At 38.3% G+C, this 11,289-nt stretch overlaps 1 protein-coding gene across 1 annotated transcript; it reads right to left on the bottom strand.

Annotated features, from left to right (window-relative positions):
• Positions 1 to 2,882: 2,882 nt before the first annotated feature.
• Positions 2,883 to 11,134, bottom strand: LOC144640803 (protocadherin-like protein; the record flags this gene model as incomplete). The annotated part of the gene is made up of 6 exons (XM_078499874.1): positions 2,883 to 3,104; positions 3,831 to 4,276; positions 4,602 to 4,723; positions 5,310 to 5,749; positions 9,220 to 9,317; positions 10,486 to 11,134. Coding segments are annotated over 6 exons (1,977 nt in total), but the record flags the coding sequence as incomplete, so codon positions are not given.
• Positions 11,135 to 11,289: the final 155 nt, after the last annotated feature.

Below are 11,289 nucleotides of genomic sequence, written 5' to 3'. Positions count from 1 at the left end.
TGCAGCTTATCTGCGGGTTTCCAGGCATAACTAATCGATGATCAATGACATCAATTGGTAATCAATGAGTAATCGATGGGTAATCAGTTGATTAGTCATTGATTATTGGCGATGATCAATGAGTAATCGATGAGTAATCGAAGCCCAAAAATTTTGTGGCCTATCGATTACTCATCGATGACGTCGATTACTCATCAACTATCATACTGCACACAAAAGACACATTCCTTGCTTTCTTGTACCATTTTTTGTGATTTTTTCTCTATGTTAGTCATATGTTTCTTTATAACTGGCATTTTTGTTGACGAAATTACGCGCTCACAAAAGGTCAAATAACCTTCCGGCATATCAAGACGTGAAAGGCCAAGCACAAATAGAGATGATATTTCAATATTTCACTTTAAATACCCAACTCTTTATTAATAACAAAACAATTGAACAGGAAAACCAACTAGTCTGGAAATGAAACTAACAAGTACGAAGACAAGAATCGACTACGTGGTTATAGATTTTGGTCGGTGGATGTTTGTCAGCAAACTAAAACTGCTTCGGCTTAGGGAGACATCCATCATAAGCACTTACATTACGCACCGGAACAGCTGCAAGCACTTTTACTTTCTGTACTTTTTTCACGTGTTACCATGATATTGTTAGATTGTTATAGCGTGTTATACTTTTACAAGTCACGGTTTTCAACCACGAGACTATATCGATGAGTAATCAATGCAATCAATGACTAATCGATGCAATCGATGACTAATCGATGACCAAAAATTTTGTGGCCTATCGATTAGTCATCGATTACTCATTGATCATCGGCAATAATCAATGACTAATCAACTGATTACCCATCGATTACTCATTGATTACTCATTGATTTCATTGATGTCATCGATTAGTTATGCCTGGGGGTTTTTACGGTACTTAAGTTTATAAAAAAGGCTTGTCCTCATTTATATATAATTGTTAATTAATGTGTTCTATTAGATAATCTAAGATAATCTTTCATAATTGTCTACTCGCTCATAAAACACAATCATGCACGGGTTGCCCTTGACAATGTTCGTGAGCAGTAACGCAAATACCTCAAATAGAAAGTATGTTTAATCGGCCAAAACAACACCTCCAAACGGTAACACGGTAGGAACAAAACCTACGCACAAATCCTCAAAAAAGCGACTGATTAAAAAAAAAACTCAACTCAAACTCGCACAAGCCAAAGTCCTATGCGTGACTATGCTCGCGACTTTAATACAAATTTAAAATGTTTCTGAGTGTGGGCATTCTAATCGCGCGCCATGCCAGTTCCATAGTCTTCTTCTCAACAGATAGAGAAAATTGTCAAGACATTTTGCTTAAAAATACCTGAATTTGTCGAGACAGCAGCAAAATTGTAGAAATTTTCAAAAATAATACGACTTTTTTAATTTTCACAAACATGTTTCGACGGTACATCCGTCATCGTCAGTGTGACGGTTATGAAAGTTTACAGTGATTTAAAACGTGCCTGTTACAAATCATACGTTACATTGCCTTGAAAAGCAATACGCTAGATAAATTTCGAAGCAGGGGGGGGGAAGAAACGAGGTCTGGGACCGAGTAGCGATGCTCTCATAACTTGCAAAGCGATCAATTCACGATGTAGTCAGCGGTTTTTGGACGATGATGCAACAGGCAATCTTTTCCCGCGAAATGGAAGCTGCTATGTCGTGGAATTACTTATTAGAAAGGGGTTCAATTCTCTTAACTAAAAATCTAAAAGCAGCGCGTTTAAATCCGAAAATTTCGTCATCGTCGTGTAGTTTTAAGAACGCAGAATTTTGTGATGCCGTGCTACTTTTCAGTGCTGAAATGCAAATGTTTGACATGTTTGTACCACGATTTTCAACTGGCCCACATGGGGATTGTAAATGAAGTAAAACAAAGAAAGACCAAGTCAACAAACAACCTCAAACAATAGAGCGGCAAGAACAATAGCTCCGACCAGCGCGGGAATATTCGATCGCCACGTTTTCATTACCATTCCAGTGATGGTTTTATTTCATAACAAACACCACATATTGACACCAAGAACCTTTCCGGAGAAATTTTCGCTGCTTTAAAGACAAAACTTAGAAAGTCTTTTTTATTACTACATATATAAAAAAAAATCGAGCTCTCTCACTGGTCCCATGTTGTTTTTATTTTGGCAAGTTCACAAAGAAAGGAGCTGCTCATGCGCCTTAGAGACATCCGCTCACTACCGCCCCGATGATTGCTTTGCAAGTTGTGAGAGCATCGCTCAGATTTCATATAAGAGAATGTATGGGAAGTTGCTTCCCCCCTGTTTCGAAGTTAACGGAATTAAAAAGAAGCGCGCGCACGTGCAGCTATAGGGAAAGCGTCAAATTGATGTGTTTGACCTGTTGATTAAGGTTCGGCTTTTCCCACTTGATGTACATAGACTCCTTAAGCTTAACCTGGTACTTAGTAGGCGCAGAGTCTAAGATCTTGAAGCAGTCTAAGTTACAAGAGGTACGGCATGACTCTGAAGCCTGCAAATGCTTATAAACGTGAGAGTTTCTGTCCGATGACAAATTTATCTAGCGTATTGCTTTTCAACGCAATGTAACGTATGATTTGTAACAGGCACGTTTTAAATCACTGTAAACTTTCATAACCGTCACACTGATGATGACGGATGTACCGTCGAAACATGTTTGTGAAAATTAAAAAAGTCGTATTATTTTTGAAAACCTGAATTTGTGTACTAATGATTGTCGCTTTATAGTGTCTACTAAAAAAATTAGACAACTAACCCTCATTTTTTATGAGCCATAGCACTGAAAGAGAACTCAGGCTTATTGTCTGAGTAAGTAGTACTTTTAAAGCTTGTGACTTACTGCTAGAAGATGGAATTCCTTTGTCTGAAGCTTGGATGTACAGAATGTGCTGTCTGATTTGCTCATAGTCCAGGTCTGTTAGAGAAGAAATGGAGCCTGAAGTTGGATCAACTTTAAACTTTGAGTTCACATCCACTGCGTAAAGCAAATCATATCTCACTTCTCCATTTGTACCAGAGTCTCTGTCTGTTGCTGACACTTTCCCTACTTCTTCATTTTTACCTGTGCATGAAAAAAGTAAAGGCTTGCATAAAACGTTCCAAGCCGATTAAGGTAAGCCTTGAGCCAAGCGGCCCATGCTGCCGGGGCTTATACCAGTTTCGGTAGCATTTAACGGCTGGGAATATTTCCACTTCACCCTGGATGGCATGCTAGTCCACTGCAGGGTAACCCCCGCTGCACTATTTCCTGGTACCCATTTATACACTAATACATTTATGGGTAGAGAGAGGCACTATGAGAGTAAAATGCATTAACACAACACAGTGATCTCTACGGCTTGAACCCGGACTGCTTGATCCGAAGTCGGGTGCACTAACTACTAGGCCACCACGCCACCCACTCCAAAACTGATGATCAATGTTAATTTTACAATGTAATACATATTTTATTTTACACTAACTGGCACAATTCTCGCTCATTTATTGGTCGACAGCTATCATTGATGATAATTCCCTCCCCCAACCCCAATCAGCCCCCCACCCCAAAGTCCAACTGCTTCTGTGTAACAGCTGAGATAGCTGTTCAGGAGTGGCGTGCTCTTTGTTAGATGTTTACAGTTTTTGCAGTAAACTGCACAATATAAAGTAATTGGAAGGACATACACTATGAAGTGTAACATGGGAATTATGGTACAACAATTAACTCTTTCTATAGAAAACCTAGTAAATTACTACTGCACAGTAGTGCACTGCGCTGTACTGTATCATGTTAGCTTTAGTGACTAACCTTTGGCTTCGCTCACTTCAAAAACGTAGACAGGTTTGGTGAACCGAGGGGCATCATCATTTTTGTCCCTAATTGTCACAGCAACCGTTGTGTTGCTGACCTTATTTCCAACAGAAACAGACACTTTCAATGCATACGAGGAGATTTTCTCCCTGTCCAATGGCTTTGCCACACTAATAACACCTTGGTGGTTGATGCAAAATGCTTCATCGGTGTTGCCACCCACGATATTGTACTTGTAGCTAGGATTCTTTGAAGAAGGTGAAATGTCTTTAACCGTGAAGCCAACAGCCTTGTTTTCATCCAGTGAGACTGAAATGGTCGACTGCAACTGTGGTGCTTGCAGTCCCTCTGTTACGTGGATTTTGAGCCCGTAGGTAGGGCTACTGCGACCTTTGCTATCAGTTGCTTGAACAGCAATGTCCCATATCTGTTTTTCAGATCTCCTATTTGAAATAAAAAAGACAAGACATGACAATTTTTCCCTCAAACAGACAGATTGTCGTTAAATGGGGCAAGCAACCAAAACTAATGTTTGTTCAAAAACTGTGGCGACACGACAGTCAAGTGCCATTAGTACTGTAATGATTTCATTCAGCACCTGTGGTGCTTATTTTTATTTTGAGAGCTTAAGGGAGGGCGCTTATCGGAGACAAGGCACTTGCTAGGGATAGGGTGGTTAGTTCTTTTAGAAATAAACACACAAGTGTGTGTGTAAATTATTTATTATTTATTATTATTATATATACCTTGTACTGATCATAGTCTTACCTTATTTCCCGTGAAGCAGTAATAACACCTGTATTCTGGTTTATCTGAAATGGTGTACCAGAGGTGGTGATACTGTACTTAACTACTCCATTATCGCCTGCATCTCGATCAATGGCAGTCACCTGGAACAGTGATTCAAATAGTTTACTGTGGATTTAATAAAATGTTAAATGGCTGGAATTTTCTCCCTGTTGAGAACAACTGAAAAAAACTCTCTTTGTGCACAACTCGAAATCCCATGTTTTCTAACTCTATCTTCTTCAGAACAACAAGTAGCTCCTTATTTTTGAAAATGCAGAAGACCTGTACCAAGTTTACTCTTTTCGAATCACAAGTTAACAACAAAACCAACCATGTGCATGAACCTTCTTCATTTCATTCCATTTTATTATTTACAAAAAGCTGGAGAAAAACACATATTTTCCAGCAAGCTGTCATTTTTCTTGCAATCTATTTCATTGCATCCAAGCAGAGATAATGACATGTTGTTGACAGATTAATGACTGGTTAATTACAAGGGGGTGGAATGGCCGCTCCAATCCTTTGTCAACAGGCTTTTCCCCCCTCCCCCTCTGTACCTTCCCCCTCCCCCATCCCCTCCTTACCTTCCTCCTCACCCATCTCCTTTCCTTTTTCTTCCTGCTTTTTCTTTGCCCCAAAGAGCTTGTTCACAGGCTATTAATATGTTCAAGGATTTAGGTTTCTTACCTTTATCACATAACTTCCCTTTGGTGAATAGTCTTCAATTGCAATGTCTTTAGGTGAAGTTTCCAAGAAGGTTATTCTTGGTGTGTTATCATTTACATCGCCGATGTTAATGGTGGTCGTCACCTCCTTCGCCAATATGCCTTTCTCGGCACGGACAACCAACTTGTACGTCGCTTGTGATTCACGATCAAGAGAGCCAGCAACACTGACTAGTCCAGTTGAACTTGAAATTTTAAATGCGTTATTTTGATTTCCACCAACAATTTTATATATTATTGAACTTGGCCCTTTAGCAGATACATCGAATACAGGGGTATTAACCCCAGCACTTTCAGGGATGGTTTTAGAATAGCTTGTTGGATCAAACTGAATGAATGTTGTTCCAGGATTGTACACAGCAACATATACATCAACCACACTGCTTTTGACATTGCCTTGTGCTTGAAAAGAAAATGAGAAAAACATCACATTGATTATTAGAATTACAATTAAATGAAAACATACAAACAAACATACAAAACATACGCGAAAAACGCGTATGCTTTTGCGCATACGCGCGTATGCGTATGTGCGTATATGCGTCTGCGTATGTGCGTATATGCGTCTGCGTATGTGCGTATATGCGTATACTCTGTATACGCGTATGCTCATCAGTATGTATGAGCAAGCTTATTGTTTTTTTCTTTTATTTATAGTTTATTGTTCTTTCGATGGCTTGCTATTTCTTCTTTTAGAGTTCGCCGACATATGCAAAATAGAAACGGAGAAATAACTTTTTCGTTACTTAACTTACCGGCGCGTGCGGAAAGATTGTTTATCTTGCAGAAAAGCTAATAAATGTTCGCGGCATCATATAAACTTTATTTGAGCATCGTTTCGACTCATTGAAATAATTTCGACGTTTCAATCGCTGATTTTTTCCAAATAGAACCAAAGATATTTTGTTTTCGCTACTAAGCCGTGACGTGACTCCCGGCACGTTCCGAAAGACCAAAAGTTTATCTTGCAAGAATAGGTTATAAATAATATTCACTGCGTATCACAATTACTCTAAAACAAGCTACGCTCCTACTTATTGGAAATACTTCACCATGTAGATTGGCGATCTATGCCAAATAGAACCAGAGATTTTTTTTCGCTACTAAATGCCGTCGCGCTTCAACAGAAAATCAATTCACAAACAAAATCGTCGGCGCGTGCGAAAAAACCAAAAGTTTTTCTTGCGAGACAAGTTAATAAGTTAATACAACATCTTTTCTACTTATTGAAATTATTTCAACGTTTAAATCACCCATTTACGCCAAATAGAACCAGAGATATGTTTTTTCGCAACAATTAAAGCCGTGTCGGTTCAACAGACAATCAATTCACAAACAAGTCTCGTCGGCGCGTGTGATTTATCTTGCAAAAAAGTTAACAAACATGATTAATGTTCACGGCGCACCATATAAACTCTAAGAGAACATCGTTTTTACTCATTGAGATCACTTTTCCCGTTTGAATCGCCCATTTACGCCAAATAGAACCAGAGAATTTTTTTTTTGCTTCTAAGCCGTGTCGCTTCAATAGGCAATTAATTCATAAACAGTGTCGCCGGCGTACCGGCGCGTGTGAAGAGACCAAAAGTTTATCTTGTAAAAAATGTTAAAAAACAATCTTAATGTTCACGGCGCACCATATAAACTCTAATAGAACATCGTTTCTACTCATTGAGATCACTTTTCCCGTTTGAATCGCCCATTTACGCCAAATAGAACCAGAGAAATTATTTTTCCGCTTCTATTAAAGCCGTGTCGCTTCAAATGGGCAATTAATTCATAAACAGTGTCGCCGGCGTACCGGCGCGTGTGAAGAGACCAAAAGTTTATCTTGTAAAAAATGTTAAAAAACAAGATTAATGTTCACGGCGCACCATATAAACTCTAATAGAACATCGTTTCTACTCATTGAATACTCTTTTCCCGTTTGAATCGCCCATTTACGCCAGATAGAACCGGAGATTTTTTTTTCGCTTCTAAGCCGTGTCGCTTCAAGTAGGCAATTAATTCACAAACAAGTCTCACCGGCGCGTGCGATGTATCTTGCAAAAAAATTAACAAACATGATAAATGTTCACGGCGCACCATATAAACACGATCGACCAACGCTGTTTTATAATTTTCTCGCAAAGATATTTCATTTGTTTTCTCCAACAATACAACACAATGAGAACCAAGAGCAATGAATAACAAAGAACTGCGTATGTGCTTACACTTCATTGCATACGCGCGTATGCGTATGTGCGTATATGCGTCTGCGTATGTGCGTATAAGGTGCGTATACGATGGACGCTTATTTCTGAGCGGTACTGTAAGCCCTGGGCTTATACAACTTCACAAGTGGTTTTGAGTGGGCTTATAAGCGGAGGGGCTTATATCCGGGAGGGCTTATACGCGGAATAGAAAAAACGTTTCGGAACAAGCTACCGGAGTGTTGATCGAAATAACTTTTAAAGTTAAAAATGCATAATAGAGCAACATTTAGCCCAGTTCAGTACTGTCAACCGGCAGAGGTGGGCTTATATCCGGGGGGGTTTATAATCGGATGTATTTTTTTGTTTCCAGGTAGATGGGCCTATAACCAGGGGGGCTTATTAGTGGAGGGGCTTATAACCGGAATTTTACGGTATACGACCCGTGAGGTATAAATTAGGAACCCCATTAATTCAAATGGGGAACTAATGTTTCTAGAAAAAAATCATTATTACATTAAAGTATTAGTCTACTTCAACAAAACAGACTTTGATCTTATATTAAAAACTATTTTTAATGCACAGGAATTAAGATAATTGAACGAAATTAAAGATTTTGCTTCGTGTACATGTCAACAGCATTACCTGAAAACGTGTTTTTTACGACATTAAAATAAAATATCTCAATGTAGAATTTTAAACTTTTCTTTAAATCGCGATATATTATTTAGCACCTGGAAATGAACACCTGTTTATTTCCAGGTGCTAAAAATCTTGGAATGTGGCAAGTTTGAATAATTTACTAGAACACAAGGATTTCCAAAGCGCTCCCAAATGAAAGACGAGAGGTAGCTATCTTCACAAGCCGAATTTGGCGAGTTGCATCAAGACTACACACACAAAACTAGATAAGGCCGTTTGTGTACATGCTGGATTTTCTCATACTTTAAAATAAAGGGAAAAAAAAACGGTAGTTTTTTTTGTAGTTCAAAAAATAATGAATATTTTAAAAAATACATTTTACGCACCATAAACATCTTGTTTTATTTGCTATAACTTTTGCTAGGAGTTTCCGATCTTTTCAGAATTTCCAGCATTGTTTTAGCTGGCAGCTTTCAAATAATCAATGCAATCTAAACATTACACAAGCGTTGTTGTAATAACTGGTAAAAATACACAAGCATAATATATTTAAGCTAAAATCTAATAGTCAAATGTGCAGCAATTTCTACCCAGCCGATTTCGTTGAAACTTGCTCACATGAATTCTTGGAAAATTTTGAACTTATTTAAAGCAATATGAAAAAATCTATCTTCGCGTTCAGAAAATATTCGCGTTTTATTAAAAAAATAGGTTTATTTAAAAGTGCTAATATTTCGTGTTCATTGTTTTTGTTTGTTCCAAATTTTAAAGCTTTATAAAATTTAAACATTTGTTATTTCAACTACCAAAAATCAGAGAAATCGGTTAAGGTTTCCACGCCCAAAAATCGATTTAAAAAATAGCACCTCCGCTGCCCGAAATACCTGCGGGCCACCTTAAAACATTTTGGAACCTGTGATACTGCATCTATTCTTTATGTACTCAAATAATAAAATTACTTGCCAGAATCCCAGCTATTTTATAAAGCAGATTAAAGCAAGGTAAGACATTTAAATGCTTGTTCAACAATCAAGTTACCTCTGTCTGAAGCCTGAACTTTCAGCTGGTACCTTTTATTCCTACTTGCCAGGTTATTGGCACTGGTTAAAACACCTGTGCTGGAATCCAGACTAAACCTGTTAGAAAATAAACAAAAATTAATATTCTGTATTTCTGAGCAGACCTCTCAACCTCAAAGCACCGGTAATCTGGGGATCAAGGCTGAAATCCTGGAGATAGAGTGATCAAATGGTGGACAAATACAACAAAACCAAGTGCTAATAACAAGAAAGTCTTCGTTACCTGTTTATGACTCACTTAAAATACTATGTGATATGATATATTATATAATAACCTGAATTCTAGGCGCATTTTGATTGGTTCTTACTTATGATCTATTAGAGTACAGACGCATAGATGACGTCACGCGGTGGTGTGACTCGCGCGCGTGATCAGAGTTCATAGTCCAAATCAGAGTTTTATTATATAAAACAAATAAATTCAATTTTGCCGTGGGTCTGTTCAGTTATAGATCGTCAAAATGTGGTAAGAACAACAGTGACCCACTCGCCTAGCGGCTCGTGGGCCACTTTTTTTGTTGTTACCACATTTTGACGTCATCTGTGATCTATAACTGAACAGACGCACGGCAAAATGGAATCTATTTGTTAAATATATAAAGGTTATTTTCATGGTTTTAATACATTGTGAAGTTCTGAAAATTATCCATACCTTTTCTATTGAAGAGTTTTTCTCCTAACAGCCACCCCACCCCCACCCCAACACCCCTCTGGAAATTACAATTAAGTTTCATATATTTCCTTCAGAGTTTATGGACTCTGAGACCCCCCCCCCCCCCCGCCTCAGCCCCTACCCCCAGGAATTTCCAATCCCTTCTGTTGGGGGGATTATAGACATTTTCTGGAACCACACATTCATTCCTAAATATTCACATAAATAGTCAGTGTCATTGTTGATAACTTAACCAGAATGCGAGAGACTGGTAAATAATAACCTTCCTTGGTACAGGAGTACGTGGCTGCTAAATATGATAATGGATTGTGTTTGAACCTTAAGCAACCACGGAATGCACAGAATTCATTTGTATTTTTTACGGAATTAATTTTTTTTAATTCCGTATATACAAAGAAATTGCTTCCTATCTGCTTGTGAATCTGTTTACCCTAAGATTTTTGTCTCTCACTGTGAGACCGTGAGACCACACTGAAAACCGGGAGTCTCATGACAAAACTTAGATTCTAGATAACACAGAATTACAAAGAAAAACATATGAAAACTTTTTACCTGTTTCTGTCTTCAGTATTAAGCAATTCGTATGTGATTTCTCCAAATGAGCCAGCATCCTTGTCTGTTGCTGTGACTTTTAGGATTGAATTCCTCACTGGAAAGTTGCTGCTCACAGAAGCCATGTATGAACTTTGTGAAAACTGTGGGGCATGATTGTTCTTGTCTTGTATTTGAACCTCTACCAGGGCTGAGGCAAACATGTTTCTGTAATTCTTATCTGTAGCTCGCACTTCAAAATTAAACTTGGGGGTGTCAAAGTGGTCAAACGGAGCCTGAGTGACAAGTTTACATTCACCATTGTTGCCACTGGTTACCAATGTTACTTTGAACTGATTTTCTACAGCTAAAGATTGAATGTTCTCAATAGTACACTCAAACTGTGTCTTTGGAGTGTCTGCGTCGTTAATGACCAACCCACCCGATGAACCATCTGGTTTGGTCACTGAAATTGTTGTACCTGCTCTGACATCTTCGTCTATTTTAATTACGTATTTACTTTGGCTAAACCTTGGCGGATCCTTTGTGTCTGTGACTGTAATAGTGACTTTTTCAGTAGCAACTTGTTGTGGGCTACTGGATGCTTGGACTTGATACACACCTCCTGTGTAAGACTCATAGTCCAATGAGCCAGTGACAGAAAAGCGTCCTAAACAGTAAGAAATAAGATAAAATGAACAATTTGCTGCTGCATTAGAGCTCAATTATCCCTAGAACTGAACAATATTACTGGAGAATACAGAGGGACAATCACATGAAATCCTCTTAACTGCTTCCAAAAGGGAATATTTGAGCACTATTTTT

The sequence above is a fragment of the Oculina patagonica genome, unplaced genomic scaffold (genome assembly GCF_052425735.1).
Source record: "Oculina patagonica isolate OP01 unplaced genomic scaffold, crgOcupat unplaced492, whole genome shotgun sequence".
Taxonomy (NCBI): Eukaryota; Metazoa; Cnidaria; class Anthozoa; order Scleractinia; family Oculinidae; genus Oculina; species Oculina patagonica.
This window is presented reverse-complemented; position numbering and strand designations above follow the sequence as displayed.